Genomic DNA, 18,555 nt, shown 5'->3' with positions numbered 1-18,555 from the left:
ATTAGCCAATGCTTTTTTGGAACCTTGGTCGGCTAACCAACCTTTTAGCCACAGTGTACGCCTGAGAACCACTGCTGAGACTGATGCTCGCGCCAATAATGGAGTGGTGTCTAACGCCGCATCACACACAAACTGTAACCCCTGTATCATTAGTTCCAACAAATCTGATACCGCCTGAGGGACCTCTCCTAAGTCCCGGCGTAACCACTTGGTCCATTCAGTTACAGCCTGCGAAACCAGACCAATAGCTATTATAGGTCTGAAAGCTGATCCAATCAAGGAAAACATGGTGCGAGACATAGCTTCTATCTTGCGATCCACTGGATCTTTAAAAGACGGAGCGTCTTCTAGAGGAATAACCGTGGCTTTATTCAATCTAGCAATTGGTGAATCCACCACAGGTGGTTCTGTCCATTTCTTAATGAGGGTTTCCTCAAACGGATAACGCCTGTTAATGCGTTTAGAAATAGTAAAAGTGCGCTTTGGCAGACGCCATTCTTCTTCGATTGGATTGCCAAAACATTTGGGCAATGGAAAAACCTTCGCCACTTTGATGCATTTTTTAGTCCCAAAAGGGATTTCAGTTTCAGCTATTTCCGATGGAATACCCTGTAATCTTAAGGTTTCTTGAACAGATACAATGAGTGCGTTTACCAACGCTTCCTCTCGGGCTATGGCTGATGCCGAAACATCCTCCTCGCTGTCTGAAGAGACAGGACCCGAGACACCAATCCCAGATGAAGTACCTGCAACTGCAGAAATAGGCTCAGAGTCTGAATCCGAGGTTTCAGATAAAATGGGGGTAGGCGGGGGTCGCTTTCTTGCGCCCTGTCCCTGACAAGCCACTTCCACCCGGGACACAAAAGTTTCCATAATAGCTGACAATGATTCAATTGTCAGTGTGGTGCTGGAGGATCCTGCAGACCCCACGAGGGGATCCGGAGGAGATACATGAGTGGCAGGGTCCATGTTAATTCAGGACACCTTTGCCAGCAAAAACAAAAAAACTTTTTCTTTTTTTCTTTTTTTTTTTTTTTGTGTGTCTCCCCCTAGCGCAATAGCGCCCCTCAGAGTACCTGCTTCTCGATCCCACAGAGAGAGAGAGAGGGACCCCCAAGGCTCACCAACCGATAGAGTGAAGTTTCCAACCAACTGCAGTCAGCGTCTGTCTTTTACAGACTGGAAGGAGCTGTTGCTTTTTCCCGGATAGAAGGACGTGGCTCCGCCCCCTGTGTACGCCTTCCGGCGTTCCCAGCTCTCCACGAGGTAGCTGGGCTCACGAAACATGGCCGCCCCCATAGAAGAGACATAAGACTCCAAAAACATGGCGGCCGGCGTGACCTGAGGACTTACATGCACTTGGTCTACGGCAAAATGGCGGCGGACCGCCGAAATCGTTTTCCCAGCACATCCACCTGCATCTCTGCTAAGAGGCGATATATGGATCTACAGGAGATACACTACAAATAAGGTAGGATTATACCTCCTATGTCTGCTGTAATGTTACAGTCTGCTGGGTAGAGTGTTAGCTCTCAAACCAAGTCCACTTCCCACAAACACATGCTGTATTACAAGGGCGACTTATTAGTATCAGATATATACTGACCATATATGGAGGGGCCCATAATTCATACTGCCTCATAACGAGGAAAGAAAAAAGGGAACGTTTACTCACCATACCAAACCGACAGGCACCCTCTCTTCACAATACCCTCTCCACCGGGGTGGGGGGTTGTGGACCACTCCGGACGCCTCGACTCTCTGGTTCCTGGCGTCCAAGCGAGACTTTTAACTCGCAAGGTCAGTCCCTCCACTGGGACTCCGTCGCGGCCGACCCAGCGCGGAGCTCTGGTCTGCACGCGCTCGTAGGCAGAAACCGGGGTGACCACTGGATCTCAACATCCAGCCTGTTGCCCGGCCCCGCATACTTACTTGAATGTGTCGCGGCCGACCAAGCGCAATGCCATGGTCTGCGCGCGCTCGTAGGCCGGCTGGGGTGACCACAAGTGTCGCCCAGTCCGGCAATTTTGCTTGAAGATCTCACAGGAAAAACACTGGAGAAAAACTACCTAAAAAATGTCTTTTTCTAAAGAAAAAAGTCTTGCCAGGACCAAAAGATCCCAGCAAGGAACTTAGGTCCTTACTCCTGACTAGACAGAAAAAAACTGATTCCCTGTAGCAGAGAGAGGGAGGATATACCCTCAGGGACTGCCCCTAAGGTGGAGCCAGAACGTTTTGTCTTTCTGCCTAGTCCTACTCCTGCGGAGACAACATAACCCAGCTCTTGAGAATCAAGAAGACTACGTCTGTCAATGAGCGATAGAGAAACTATATTTTACACGGCCAGATAGCATCATGTATAAAAGTGAGCAATGAGTACACATTGCAAGTATTACACCTTATACATAAACAAAAAAATACAGAATCTGCAAAGATCTAATATAAGATGGGAAGGATATACAGTACATTATGTATTTAACAACATACCTGTTGCCCACGTATGTAGACATGCACATTTGAAATATTACACCTTATACATAAATACTCATTATACTACTAATGATTAGTTATGCATTAGATTTAATACTTCAAACGTGCATGTTTACATACGTGGGCAACATGTATGTTGTTAAATACATAATGTACTGTATATCCTTCCCATCTTATATTAGATTTTGTCATATTCTGTATTATTTTACTTTTTAATACGGGTAGAAATAAATGACAATTGGCATAATGTTGCTTACCCTATAACGCTGCCGTCTTTGCCGCACAAAGGTGTACTTCTCCTCCTGACTCAAGACCCAAGCCAAAAGTTTTCTTCTCTTTTCTGCTGTGTTTCGCTTTGCCGCTCGTAACCTTCTCTCACACTGTGTGCATTGTATTATGATTACTAAGAACCAAAAGCCAAGTAGAGCAAAGATGAGCTGCTGGATGACCTCCATTGTTGTTGTTGTTGTTGTCGTTGTCGTTTGTAGCGTCACGTCTGTTGTCGCACTAGTGTGACGCCACGCTAGGCATTTGGTGTACGCCCCGCATGGACCCTGGAGGTCCGACTTGCAGTGGAAACGCTCAACTGAATAGACCGGACCATTATCACCCTTCCTATCTGTCCCGATCCGAACCGTTCTGCTCAGTGGAAACGAGGCATAAATGTAAGCGAGTCTGTCAAGGTCTAATTTAATCAAATAACACTGCTGAAGTTGCAGGCAGTGAGTTCAAATCTTGAAATCAATTATTTTGGTATAACAGACCTCCTAAATTGTGTATTCAAGCTGTATGCTGAACATCACAATCTGTTTAAGATAGAACTATGCACTATTCTCTGTCAACACGAAAGGCCTCCCCCTCAGTCACTCAGTAATATAGTGCCTAAACCTCACTGGCCAGCAAAGGCTTGTGTATTTGGCAACTTAATGGTATGCACAGGGTCAGCACACAGGCAGAGAATTACGTACATAATGATTTTGCTGGCACTCAGAATTCCAAAGGAAAAATATCACATCAAACTGTTTAATGACTGACCAATATCCCAAGAGACTCTAAAAACAAAACATCCCAGTACCCTTCTGCCCATGTACTAGATTTGTGATCATCTATAAAACATAGACCAGAGCTCACTGGTCTTGTAAAGTGTATAAAGCTGTTCATTTTAATAGTATAAGGTTTAAAAACATTCACAATTGTATGCGTATATTACATTCAATTTTTGTAACATGCCATTGATATAGTGTTATAAGCATCTAATCTCCAAACATATAAAACATGTTTCTTTACTTATAATAAAAATTGTTATTAAAGCAGCCAATGCATTTTAGGAGTTATACAGACCCACTTAGCCCCTTCTTTAACGGGCCATTTCTGGCACTCTGCTTATACATATAAAAATCATAATTTTTTTGCTAGAAAATTACTCGGAACCCCCAAACATATATTTTATTTTTAGCAGAGACCCTAGGGAATAAAATGGCGGTCATTGCAACTTTTTATGTCACAGTATTTGTGCAGAAATTTTCAAACGCGTTTTTTTGGGAAAAAAAACTGTTTCATAAATTAAAAAAAAAAAAACAATAAAGTTAGCCCAATTTTTTTCTATACTGTGAAAGATGATGTAACGCCGAGTAAATAGATACCCAAAATGTCACGCTTTAAAATTGCGCACACTCGTGGAATGACGGCAAACTTCAGTACTTAAAAAATCTCTATTGGTGACGCTTTAAAAATGTTTACAGGTTACCAGTTTAGAGTTACAGTGGAGGTCTTGGGCTAGAATTGCTGCTCTCGCTCTAACGCATGTGGCAATACCTCACATGTAAGGATTGAACGCCATTTACATATGTGACCGCGACGTACGCATGCGTTTGCTTCTGCACGCGTGCACTTTACATTTTTTTTATATTGTTTATTTTTTACACTTTCCCTTTAATATTTGACTTTTTTTTTTATCACTTTTATTCCTATTACAAGGAATGTAAACATCCCTTGTAATAGGAATAGTGAAAGACAGCTCCTCTTTATGGGGGAGATCTGGATCAATAAGACCTCAGATTTCTCCTACAGGCTGGAAAGCATGAAATAAAAAAAAAAAAAAAAAAAAAGATTTCGGCTATTTAGCCGAGATCAGGGCAGTATTGAAAACTGCCAGGCCGGGCGTGACTTCATCACGTCGCACCTGGGCCTCTGAGTGTCAAAGAGACTGCCGGGGACAACCTGGTCATTGGTAGTCTCTATGGTGTACTTCCGCCGGCGGCCGATTCCTTCTCCGGCTCGCCAATTGCACGAACGAGCTGGTAGAAGCACCGGAGGGCTGCGGGAGGGGGGGGGATGTTCCCTCCAACCGCCTGTAAGAACAATAAAGTAGCTGAACAGCCACTATGATTCTTCTTATGGTGAAGGAATCGCTGGCTGAAAAAAAATTATATCTGGCCCTGGCTTTATGACGTCCAGCGGTAAGGAAGTGGTAAATTAGGGATAAAATTTAGCAAGAGAAGACATTTTAGTTATGAGAAGGGCCTTCGGCATAACACCTGAAACACACTGGTTTTTATTCTAAGAATCTTTTACTGTGACAAACTACAGTTTGGCACTCTTTGGCCCCTTTCACATGACCCTTCTGATCAGGTCTGCCTGTCAGTTTTTCAGGCGGACCTGATCAAAAGGTCCATTCATCCCTATGGACCGGTGGGTATACACAAACTTGTGCCTACCTCCGAACCAAACCAGTCCACTAAAAACAAACAGAAGGCGATCTGTTCCCCGAATAGACAGACAGGATCGGAGGTAGTCAGGTGTAAACGGACAGTAGAGTCTGTTTACACCCAGTCGTCCATAGAGCAGAGCAGGCTGTGTCCATGTCCACTCTGCAGAAAGTGAATGGACACAGACACAGACCTGTCATATACCCGCTCTGCTCTTATTAGCAGGGGATCTGTAAGCGAATTCCCCGCTGATCAGAACTGAGGCCGGTGCCTTTCACTTTAAAAAGGTTTTCTATCCTGAGGACCTTGCCAAAGGTCGTTAGTATAAGCTACCTCTACACTGAATTCTATTGGACACTATCCCTTATTTAGCCTTGACTGCAGCACACCTCTACTCTAACCAATTTAAAAAAAAAAATGGCACAGTAAATACCAGCATTGCTTGTGAGAACCTGGTCAATAATGGATTAAAGGTCAGTTCACACCATAGAAACACAGTCCAGATGCGTTCTAGGATGCGTTTTTTTTGCCTTCCAGTGCGTTTTTTGCTGCAGTCCAGTGCATTTTTCCCCCTCTTTTTTCCTAACTTAAACAAGGACTTGTGTGCTCCAGTGCGTTTTTGGTGCACTTCGGTACGTTCCAGTGCGGTTTTTATGCGTTTTAACACGCTACAGCGCAGGAAAAAAAATGTATGTTTTACTTTATTTTTACGGAACTAGAGCGCACTGGAACTGCCCACACTGGTGTGAACTATGCTACCAAAAAAAAGGATTTTTGACTTACCTTTTAATCCTTTTCTTTTAAGTTCATTGACGGATGCAGTTCTCTCCGATTCATATCAGTAGGGTAATACTGCACCCAACAGGAGTAGGACACTAGGCAGAAAAAAATTCTGGCTACGCCTATGGGCAGTCCTGGAGGGTACACCCTCTCTCTTCCTGCATAGGACGTCAGTTTTGTATCAAAGCAGTGTCAGAAAAGTAACACCAACCCAACTCAAAATAGAGGGCGGGTACTGCGTCTGTCAATGAACTTAAGAGACAAGGCTTTTACGCTAAGTCAAAAATCCAGTTTTCTCTATCGTTCATTGCCGGACGCAGTTCTCTTCGATTCAAACCAGAAGGATGTCCCAAAGCAGTGCCATAAAATGAGGGGTGGAAACAGCAAAAAAGAACAAGTCCCCAAGGCCAAACATAGCCGATCAGGCAACATAGGACTTATCAGAACAAAAGATGAGGCCCACCTGAAAACAAACAGTAAACACCCTCAAGGAAGGCTAAAAGCCCTCCAAACAGCAGCCAGCAAAAAAACCTTGTGGCCGAAAAGAGGCATCTGCAGATGCCAGCACATCCACCTTATAAAACGTGGTAAAGGTATGAGCAGACAACCAGGTAGCCGACTTGCAACCTGAAGCACAGATGCCCACAAGGCGAAAAAGCCCAGAAGCACTAGGCACCCAAGTAGAACGTGCCGAAACAGGGAAAGGTAGGACCTGACTCCTAATTGAACAAACCTGCACCACGACTCTCCAATCCATCCGGGAATAGACGCAGCAGAAGCAGGCAGTCCAGTTCACGGCCATCCGTAAGTACAGAGAGCAAGCCTGACTCACGAAAAGAGTCCGTAGTCGCCAAGTACACCTGGAGTGCCCGCACTCTAAACAGAGTAAGCAATGCACATTCCTTAGGATGTGAGGGCTCAGGACACAAGATGGGAATATAATGTCCCCGTGCAAGTGAACATCAGAAACCACCTTCGGAGGGAAGGACGGATCCGGACGAAGTACCACTTGGCCCCATGATCAACATATAGGGAGAACGACGGGACAATGTTGCCAGTGCCGACACCTGCACGCAGAGTGACAGCAACCAAGAAAGCCACCTTCTGTAATAAGGTAATCAAGGGGATACCCTCAAATACTCGCAAACAGAGGGTCTAAAAGAACCGACTGCACCAAATCAAGGTCCCCAGTGGGTGACGGAGGTCGCACCAGAAGCACCAAGTGTCGCACCCCCTGGAAGAAGTCCCGCACCAGGGCACAGGCGGCCAACGGCCTTCGAAAGACAGCACCAAATTAAGGTCCCAAAGTGGCACCGGTGGCATCGGAGGTGCCAAGTGTCGCACCCCTGGATAAAGCTACGCACCAGGGAATGGGTGGCCAGTGGCCTTTGGAAGAAAATTGCCAAAACTGAACCCCGACCCTTGCAGGGTTCATACACATTTTCACCAATTTTCCATGACTTCACGTAAATATTCATGACCTAATGTTTCATGAAATGTCTATGTATGCATGTTAAATAAGAAGAAAATCCATGTCACACCCAGCATATTTTTACTAAAATAAATGACAATCTTTGTAGTGTACAGTAACTCTGCAGTTAGGGTTTCGTTTCTGGATACAGAGTGACTCAAAATGGTCCCTTGTTTTACAGAGGATGAGATGGAAGCACCGCTGCCGCAGCTGGGAGTTGGTGTCACTTCAGGCGCACGGGTGAAAAAGCCAGCGATCGGATTGGAAGCTGTCAAGCACGCACCTTTAGCGTGGCTAGACAGCGCTGCCTCTCCCATGTTCGAAATGTCAAACGTTTTATGACACACACTGTACATTTAGCGGACATAATACAGGAGAAGGTCAGAGGCTGCGGACATGATACAGGAAGTAGTCAGAGGCTGCGGACATGATACAGGAGGTGGTCAGAGGCTGCGGACATGATACAAGAGAAGGTCAGAGACTGCAGACATGATTCAGGAGGTGGTCAGAGGCTGCGGATATTATACAGGAGGTGGTCAGAGGCTGCAGACATGATACAGGAGGTGGTCAGAGGCTGCGGAAATGATACAGGAGGTGGTCAGAGGCTTCGGACATGATACAGGAGGTGGTCAGAGGCTGCAGACATGATACAGGAGGTGGTCAGAGGCTGCGGACATAATACAGGAGGTAGTCAGAGGCTGCGGACATAATACAGGAGGTAGTCAGAGGCTGCGGACATGATACAGGAGGTAGTCAGAGGCTGCGGACATGATAGAAGATAGAAGAGCACAGGGGAAGCAGAGAGCACTGGAGGAGCTGAAGTGCACGGGGGTGGGGGACTGGAGAGAATTAAGGGGGGGTTTGGAAAGCATTGCAGGGGGGTTGGAAGGCATGGGGGGGCATGGAAAACCAGGGGGATGGAGAGCACAGGGGGAGAGGGGGGGACTGGAGAGCACTGTCTGGGGGGAACTGGAAATCACTGAGGGGGGAGCCAGGGAGCTGGAGAGCACTGGGGGAGCCAGAAAGCATGGGGGGGGGGGAGAGATGAAAAGCACTGTGGGGAGCCGAAGAGCACCGGGGGGGGGGGCTAAGAGCACGGGGGGGACCTAAAGAACACTGGGGGGGACCTAAAGAACACTGGGGGGGCTAAAGAACACTGGGGGGGGCTAAAGAACACTGGGGGGGGGCTAAAGAACACTGGGGGGGGGGCTAAAGAACACTGGGGGGGGCTAAAGAATACTGGGGGGGGGCTAAAGAACACTGGGGGGGGGGGCGCATTTTTACATTCAGCGTATAGCACTGGTACAGGTAGGTGTCCTTCCGGGTCCGCAGTTTGCCCTTACTGTCAGTCACTGGCCAGCAGCAGCCGAGGAGATGATCGTGAACCAATCAGGCAGCGGGGAGGGCTGGCCGCGGTTTGCCTGGAGACACTGTGACTGGCCAGCAGCAGCAATAAAAGCCGGGAGATAAACCAATCACAGGCAGCGGAAGCGACACTGGAGGGCGGGCCGGCCGCATGAACGCGATGACGAGGGGGTGCGGTAACCGAAACGGTTACCGGCCCCTTCCGCGTCATCACGTTCATGCGGCCGGCCCGCCCTCCAGTGACGCTTCCGCTGCCTGTGATTGGTTTGTTATCTCCCGGCTGTTATTGCTGCTGCTGGCCAGTCACAGTGTCTCCAGGCAAACCGCGGCCTGCCCTCCCCGCTGCCTGATTGGTTCACGATCATCTCCTCGGCTGCTGCTGGCCAGTGACAGGGCGGACCCGGAAGGCGAAGTAAATAGTATGTGGCACTGGCAATAAAATAACATTAGGGAATAAAATAATAAATTAAAATAATTAAGAATCCGCCGCTCCCCGCTCCTCCACAGTAAATAATTCCATGACTTTTCCAAAACCTTAGTGTGTTTCCTAAGTTTCCATGACCTTTCCAGGCCTGGAAAATGTCATCTACAAATTCCAAAACTTTTCCAGGTTTTCCAGGACCGTACCAACCCTGCCCTTGACAGTACTCAAGGCCAACTTGTGATCAAACCCCCATTGAAGGAAGCAAAGATCCGGGCCACCGAGTAAGAGAGAAGGGGAGCCCACATAATATACAAAATCACCCCAGAAGTCGCTTCCCACGCGTCAAGTAGGGTGGGAATCACTGAAGCAGCCAAACCCTAGTCCTTCAGCACCTGGCATTAAACAGCCAAGTTGGCAAAGTCAGCGACCGCAGAGTCGGACGGGAAATGGGCCCTGGAGACAATAACTCCTCCCTGAGAGGAATTCTCCAAGGAACGTCTGCGGCCAGCCTGACCAGGCCAGCGTACCAAGCTCGGCGAGGCCCGTCTGGAGCCACGAGAAAGACGGGAATCCCTTCCACCTCGATCCTGAAAAAAATTCTTGGCAGCAACTTGGGAGGAGGAAAGGCAGACCGCAGCTGAGACTGACCTTGGCCCATCTGTGAGCACGTACACACGACCATGCCGGCGGCAGCCGTGCGCAGGTGACCATGCTTAACTCCACGGCATCGTTCAAGTTCAACCTAGCGAATGTTCTTGCCCATGACAGAACCCATGGTGCCACCACTGCACCCGCCAGAGGGTCCCGGGAGCGGGCCACAAACCACAGCACTATCCTGTAGATGCGACGCCAACAGGTCCACGTCTGGAGTGCCCCCAACGAAAGCACAACTGCTGAAACACCCCTGGATGAAGTGACAATTCCCCTGCATCCAAGGCTTGTCGACTGAGGCAATCCGCCCGCCAAGGTTTCCACACCTGAAAAGGGAACAGCGGAAGAGCTGGAACAAGGCGCACTGCCCAACAAAGAATTGACACAACCAATGCCGCAAGGACACCCTTGGTGCCCCCTTGGTGAATGACATAGGCCACGGTTGTGGAGTAGTCGATTGAACGTGCACCGGGCAGCAGCAACCAGTAAACCAGGCAAAGCCAGATCGCTCTCAGTCCCAGGACATCGGTAACCTGGATCCTCCAGGGACCATACTCCCGAAGCAGAAAACCATCCGAGCCTTCCCACCCAGACAGGCTTGCATCCGCGGTGATAAGTGTTCAGGAAAAAGGGGAGGAAGGATTCCAGCTCAAGACTCCCTGGTCAGCCAGCACAGCTGGATCCAAAAGTCCAGAGAGTTTGGATTCTAGTCCCATTGAGAGGGATCGCCTTCTGGGGGATCCCCGAAAGGGATTGAGCGAAAGACGGCACCATCAGTCCCAGAACTCGAATACAGGTCCGAAGGGACGACCATGTGCGGGACATGAACCGCAGTCCGAAGTTCCAAGAGTTTTTTCCCCGGAGGAAGAAAACACCCTGATTGAGAGTCCAAAGAACGTCCTAGATAGTCCATTCTCATGGATGGGACCATGGATGACTTCTGAAGGTTCAGAACCCACCTGAACTCCTCCAGAGTTCTCGTGGTGACTTCCAAATCCGTTTGTCAGCACCGTAGGAGACTCCAAACGGAGAAGCAGATCGGCCAGGAACCCTGGACCGATACGCCCTGCTGCCGCAACAGCGCCAGGACCGGAGCCACACCTTTGTGAAGACCCTAGTAGCATAAGCGAGACCCAATGGCAATGCCAAAAAGCGATAGAGATCCTTCCCCACGGGAAAAAATGGCAAGAACCCGTAGGTGTCTTGAACATAACAGGATATGAAGGTAGGCAGCTTGATGTCTATGGAGGCCAGGAATCCCCCTGATGCAGGGAAGCCACCCCTGTGCGAACCGATACCAACTTGAATTTTTGATTTGCATGGAACCATCAAAGGAACAGTTGGTCCAGCTTGTTGAACCAGAGCCTGAACTGCCCCACAGAGCGCCAGTAAGCAATCCGGGGACAACCGTACATTGGAAGGGAAGAAACCCTACCAGAAAAAAACAGATCGGGACTCGATCTTGCAACTGGACCGCATGACCTCCTGAATCCAGCAGCCTGGGATCCGGGCCAGCCGCAGGCCCTCGACCAACAAGGGAACCCCCCACTCCCTAGAAGGGTGAGGAAGCACCTTCAGGCCGAGTAGGCCAAGTCCGCAGGTCTGGAAAAAAGATCTCATGTTCTCCAGACCAGGGTCGTTTGGAAACACACGCGGAAGTATGGAAGGACTTCGCCCGAGGGACGAAGAAACTGTTTGGGAGCCAAAAGGGAGGAACCCCGACTTAGACGAAGGCCCTTACCCTTGTTAGCCTGTGGAAGAAAACACTCTTCCCCCCGTGAGACCCTTATATACTGTCATCCAGGGCAGCGCCAAACAGGCGATCCCCCTGAACAGGAAGATCCATTAAGACCGTCGTAGAAGTTTGATCCGCAGACCAACACTACAGTCAAGCAGACGCTGGACAACCACCGCCGAAAACGACAAGGTGACCCCTACAAGGGAGCATCGACCAGCGCGGCATCGCAAACAATTTGCAGCCCCTGTGCCAGCTGGTCCAACAGCTCCCCCAGGGCAAGAGGGACATGCCCCACACAGAGTCACGGCGGTGGAACTCCGCCCAACAAGCAGAGTCTGAGTGGCAAGGGAAAATAAACACTGCTCCCAGTGCAGACTACGCTAGGGAGTACAGATTGCAGGCCACAGCCTGCGCCATCCTATCCCCCAAGTCCTTAAGGGACGGGAATTTCTCCACTGGAACAACGGTAGTCCCATTCAGCTAGAGACCGTATGTCCACCAAAGGCGGAACAGTCCTCTGTACCAGAGACTCCCCACAAGGGCAACGTCTAACGGCCGCTTTGACACTCCAGGGAAACGTCTCAAGACAGTCACCTCCTACATGAGCAGCCAGCAAAATGAGCAGCTCCAGATGGCATGTAAGTGCCAGATGCCACCTGCGCCCCAGGCGCAGCTGCCGCTGCTACCCCCAAATGGCAGGGTGTCAAGCACTGAAATAGCCAGTGCATCCACCAGTGCCTGTCGTGGCAGGGGAGGTAGAAATGTCATCCTCATCATCCGACGAGACAGGGTGCGAGGTAACCGACCCGGCAGGGAGACCCCATGTCTGCGGCGGCTGAGCCAGACTCAGACTCCAAGACATCAGATGAGGCAGGGGTAGGCGGAGAAACGTCAGCGCACCTACCAACTTCACCCGGGCCCAAATGCTTCCCGAACTGCCGAAAAGGCATCGACGGACAGTGGAGATCCAGAAGGCCCTGCGGCCTCTGTGAGGGGGTCAGGTGGGAACAAATGGCTTTGCAGGGTCCATACTGAACCTGAGGAACCCGCCAGCAAATTTTTTTTTTTTAAGCGGCCCCACAGTGCTAAAGCGCCCGCCGGCGGTCAGGCACGCGCTAACAGACACCCACAGAGAGGAAGAGACCACCCTCATGACACACTGTCCTCCAGACACTCCCACCGGCCTCCACAGCAAAAAATCTACCGCAAAATGGGTGAAAACCGGTGTACCAAGATGGCCGCCCCCATAGAAGCAGACAGAGGCTACAACAAAATGGCGGCCCGCGCAGGCATCGCGGTAATCGGGACCCACAGGGGGACCCCCCAAACGCCCAACCACACCATCCACTGCAGAAAACCCCACCAAGGTCCCCCCTCAGGATCGGTCGAGCGCCGCAGACGGTGCACTCCCCCGGCCCCCCCATGCGGCCTGCACACTGGGCCCCAGCCTCAGGTAAGCCCAAACATTCCCCCACGAGGGAGGGTCCGGCCATCCCAGAGAGAGGGCCTGCGTCCACCCCAAAATCCGCCAGGGAAGGGGGGGGAACGTTTACTCACCAGCACCAACAGAGGTGGGCGCCATCCCATGACAGGACCCCACGCCACCGGAGTAGGGGGCTGTGCGTCCTGGCGAGACGTTTAACTCCCGGGGCCAGTCCCCGTCCAGTGGGACTATGTCACAGCCGACCCAGCGCGGAGCTAAGGCCTGCACGCGCTCGATGGCCAGACTGGGGGGAACCACTGGATATCGGGGTCCAGTCTATCGCCCAGCCAGGCATAATTTCTAGATCTCACAGGAAAAACGATCCGGAGAAAAAATGACTAGCTGAAAAAATCTACATAAGAAATTTACTTCTATGCCAGGACCAAAGATCCCAGCAAGGAACTAGGTCCTTACTCCTGACTAGGCAGATTAAAACCAGCATCCTATGCAGGAAGAGAGAGGGTGTGCCCCCCGGGACTGCCCATAGGCATAGCCAGAACTTTTTTCTGCCTAGTGTCCTACTCCTGTGGGGGCAGTATTACCCTACTGATATGAATCAGAGAGAACTGCGTCCGTCAATGAACAATAAAGAAACCCTATTACCTACTATCCATGCGTTTTTGATGCAGAAGAAAAAAAAAAAAAAATCGCACTAGATTGCATGTGGTGTGAACTCTGTCTAACAACAGTTTAACATGAAAAATTCTCTATTCATGTCTTCCCTTTACTCCCTAATAAAATAGGGCATTTACCATTCAATAACTACAATAATTCATTCACCCAGTCTGCAGGAAAGATACAAGGTCATGATGCCGGTTTCAGGGAAGAGCAGGTAGATCACACACATCCTTTTTTGGAAAAGGTTTGCTCATCTTTAAACAAACAACCAGCACTGACCTCTTCCTTCTCTATCTTGGCATGCTTTCTTTCGAATGCCACATTTTTCCTCTTATTATAACAGAACTGTGCATCTTCCTCAGCCTGTAACATTTTTTTTTTCTTTTGCTCATATTCTTCTGCTAGTTCTGATGAGTTGCTTATTTGCTCAAAAAGTTGTGTTCTTTCTTTAGGTTTCTTCACTGCAATTGATTCCACCTCACCCTGGTGAAACAAAACAGACTAATCAAATATCTGCTCCTATAAACAACTTTGATATTTAACATCAGGCAGAATAAATTGATTTACCTGGAATATGAGGCAATTTCTGGCCTTTGAAATTATTCCAATTTTTTCAAGCTCCAGAACATATGCTGAACGTCCTATTGGTGTGTCATTGAGTCGATATTCTGTAGAGCCCCCTGGCAAAAATTTAGTTAAAGCACAAAAAGGTCAGTTGTGGAAGCATAAACTGTTTACTTCCTATAGTCTATAGTGATTAAAGTGGTTATTAAGGCAAAAGGTTATAAAACCTTAATGCATTCCCTGTATTAAAGGTAAAAAAAACAGTCACACTACTTTTTCTGCCCATCGGATGGACCCCCTTAACACTTACCTGAGACCACTCATGATCCAGCTGCCCCTGCTGGAAGCTGTGCTCTCCTCTCTTCCTGGATTCACAGGCATCACTGAAAGCAGAGGGAGCCATAGACTCCTGTTGATGTCAGCCAAAACCTGTTAGAAGGGAGCACAGGGTTTGACTGCACCGTGTCTATAGATGCACACAGCCTGGCTCAGGAGCATGCCTGCACGTGTGCCCCCATAGCACAGGGCTTTCTATGGGAGCACTTGGAAGAAGAGGCAGTGGGGGACTGCTAAAGAAGTGGTAAGGGGCCGCTCTAAGAGTTCCATCATAAAATGACAAAAGCTGTAGAACAGGGGACCTTAAAAGAGAAGGGCGAGATTTAAATAAAACAATTCTACTCACCTAGGTGGATGCAGCATCTGTCTTCTATCGGCTCTAAGACCAAGAACTGAGCAAGTAAAGATAGCTGATCGCTCAGTTAATTGGTCTTCGGTGAGCAGAGAGTTCACTGTCAATCACCAGCTCTCTGCTGTCCTCCTACAGCTCTCACTGGCTGGCTCAGGCTCTCAACAGCACGCTAAAAAGCCAAGCTAGCTGCTGGTCAGGCATCTGTATAGATCCTGACATTTGGCCGAGTGACATCAGCCAAGTGAATATGGGTCACAGGAGTGCAAAATTAAGTGCACTCATGTGACCCACACGATAAGTAAGACCAAAAGAGCTTTGGCCCCATTTCTCCTTTAAATATGGCACTAAAAAAAAAAAATATTATATATATATATATTATATACACACACATATATACATACACACACACACACACAGTGCCTTGTGAAAGTATTCGGCCCCCTTGAACTTTGCGACCTTTTGCCACATTTCAGGCTTTAAACATAAAAGATAAAACTAATTTTTTGTGAAGAATCAACAAGTGGGACACAATCATGAAGTGGAACGAAATAAATAAAAAACTGAAAAATTGGGCGTGCAAAATTATTCAGCCCCTTTAATTTTAGTGCAGCAAACTCTCTCCAGAAGTTCAGTGAGGATCTCTGAATGATCCAATGTTGACCTAAATGACTAATGATGATAAATAGAATCCACCTGTGTGTAATCAAGTCTCCGTATAAATGCACTGTGATGGTCTCAGAGGTCCGTTTAAAGCGCAGAGAGCATCATGAAGAACAAGGAACACACCAGGCAGGTCCGAGATACTGTTGTGGAGAAGTTTAAAGCCGGATTTGGATACAAAAAGATTTCCCAAGCTTTAAACATCCCAAGGAGCACTGTGCAAGCGATAATATTGAAATGGAACGAGTATCAGACCACTGCAAATCTACGAAAGACCTGGCCGTCCTTCTAAACTTTCAGATCATACAAGAAGACTGATCAGAGATGCAGCCAAGAGGCCCACGATCACTCTGGATGAACTGCAGAGATCTACAGCTGAGGTGGGAGACTCTGTCCATAGGACAACAATCACTCGTATACTGCACATATCTGGCCTTTATGGAAGAGTGGCAAGAAAAAAGCCATTTCTTAAAGATATCCATAAAAAGTGTCTTTTAAAGTTTGCCACAAGCCACCTGGGAGACACACCAAACATGTGGAAGAAGGTGCTCTGGTCAGATGAAACCAAAATCAAACTTTTTGGCAACAATGCAAAACGTTATGTTTGGCGTAAAAGCAACACAGCTCATCACCCTGAACACACCATCCCCACTGTCAAACATGGTGGTGGCAGCATCATGGTTTGGGCCTGCTTTTCTTCAGCAGGGACAGGGAAGATGGTTAAAATTGATGGGAAGATGGATGGAGCCAAATACAGGACCATTCTGGAAGAAAACGTGATGGAGTCTGCAAAAGACCTGAGACTGGGACGGAGATTTGTCTTCCAACAAGACAATGTTTCAAAACATAAAGCAAAATCTACAATGGAATGGTTCACAAATAAACATATCCAGGTGTTAGAATGGCCAAGTCAAAGTCCAGACCTGAATCCAATCGAGAATCTATGGAAAGAACTGAAAACTGCTGTTCACAGACGCTCTCCGTCCAACCTCACTGAGCTTCGAGCTGTTTTGCAAGGAGGAATGGGCAAAAATTTCAGTCTCTTGATGTGCAAAACTGATAGAGACCTACCCCAAGCAACTTACAGCTGTAATCGCAGCAAAAGAAGGCACTACAAAGTATTAACTTAAGGGGGCTGAATAATTTTGCACGCCCAATTTTTCAGTTTTTTATTTGTTAAAAAAGTTTGAAATATCCAATAAATTTCGATCCACTTCATGATTGTGTCCCACTTGTTGATTCTTCACAAAAAATTACAGTTTTAGATCTTATGTTTGAAGCCTGAAATGTGGCAAATGGTCACAAAGTTCAAGGGGGCCGAATACTTTCGCAAGGCACTATATGTATATGTGTGTATACACACATGTATATATACATACTTATATGCATACATACATACACACATACATATACATACACACAAAATTGTATTTGAACATAGTTATTAACTCCTTGCTGACTACACAACGCATATATGCAGTGGCAGGAATAATGGGATTTTTTGTTCATTGACGGACACAGCTCCTGATTCTTCTTAACCATTGGGTTATACTGCCCCCTACAGGATTAGGATACTAGGCAGCAAAAAGCTTGACCACACCTATGGGCAGTCCTAGGGGGTATACATCCATTCTCAGTTTTGTTACAAGCAGTGTCAGGAGAATTATAACTCCACAGAGGGGTGGGAGCTGTGTCCGTCAATGAACATCAGAGAAATGGATTTTACATTAAGTCAAAAATCACATTTTCTAATTTTGTTTATTAACGGACACAGCTCCTGATCCTTCTTAACCATTGGAAAATCCCAAAGCAGTGTGAAACATGAGGGGTGGGAAAACATCAGAAAAAAAATCCCAAGGCTAACCATAGCCAACCAGGTAACATAAAGCTCAACCATAAACAACTGGAGCTCATCTGAAAAAACAATACACCCTCAGAGGACCAGGTCCTCTAAACCGCAGTCAGCAAAACCTTACAGCCAAAAGAAGCATCTGCAGACAACCACAACAACTTTAACAAAAAACTTTGTAAAAGTGTGCACCGACAACCAGGTGCCTGCCTTTCAAAACCTGCATCACTGACACTTGAAGACGGAAAGTCCAGGAGACACTAAGCAGTGCACCCTAGTAGAGTTCGCCTAAACAGGGAAAGGAAGAACCTGACCCCTGATGCAATGGGCCTAAAAACCACCGTCTGATCCATCTGGAAATGGTCGCAGAAGAAGCCTTTGAGAGGTCCACCGGGAGCGCAAATAGAGAGTCTGACTTCCTAAAAGACTCCGTAGCTACCAGGTTCACCCTAACTGCCTGGACCGCATTCAAGACATGCAAGGCAATTTCCTTCAGATGTTTAGGCCTGTGACACAGGGAAGGCAACACAATGTCTTCATTCAAATGACAGTCAGAGACCACCTTAGGAAGGAATGACGGACAGAGGCAAAGCACCACCTTATCCTTGTGAAGCACCATAAGGTGAACGGCAGAATAATGCCTTCAGTTCAAACACCCTGCATGAGGGGTTATAGCCACCAAAGGAGGCCACCTTCTGGGGCAATGTAAGCAGGGAAACCTCATGAAAATTTTCAAAGAGAAGCTTCAGTAGAGCTGAAAGCACCACATTAAGATTCCGGGGCGGCAACGGAGCTGCACTGAAGGAACCAAATGTTGAACACCCTGAAGAAATAGTACTCAAGGCCAATTTTTGTTCAACCCCCCATTGAAGGAAGGTTAAGATCAGATCCACCGAGAAGGAGCGAGGATGAACCCCAAGAGACTCACAACACGCAATGTACGTCTTCCACGTACGATGGTAGAACTTCCTAGAGGCAGATTTCCAAGCTTTTAACAGCTTAGGAATCACCAATTCAAACAAACCTCCACCCTTCAGCATCTGGCCAGGCCGTTTAAGCCAGCGAC

The 18,555-nt window shown here is 47.9% G+C and overlaps 1 protein-coding gene across 1 annotated transcript in view; it reads right to left on the bottom strand.

Annotated features, from left to right (window-relative positions):
• The window catches only part of SMC1B (structural maintenance of chromosomes 1B), a 512,286-nt gene that overhangs the window by 462,491 nt on the left and 31,240 nt on the right, over window positions 1–18,555 (bottom strand). The window contains exons 3-4 of the mRNA XM_082255760.1: window positions 14,296–14,408; window positions 14,008–14,211 (exon numbers count right to left, since the gene is read on the bottom strand). Coding sequence (XP_082111886.1) covers window positions 14,008–14,211; window positions 14,296–14,408 — 317 coding nt within the window. The remainder of the gene's footprint in view (window positions 1–14,007; window positions 14,212–14,295; window positions 14,409–18,555) is intronic.

The sequence above is a fragment of the Pelophylax lessonae genome (genome assembly GCF_965119305.1).
Source record: "Pelophylax lessonae genome assembly, chromosome: 4".
NCBI lineage: Eukaryota > Metazoa > Chordata > Amphibia > Anura > Ranidae > Pelophylax > Pelophylax lessonae.
This window is presented reverse-complemented; position numbering and strand designations above follow the sequence as displayed.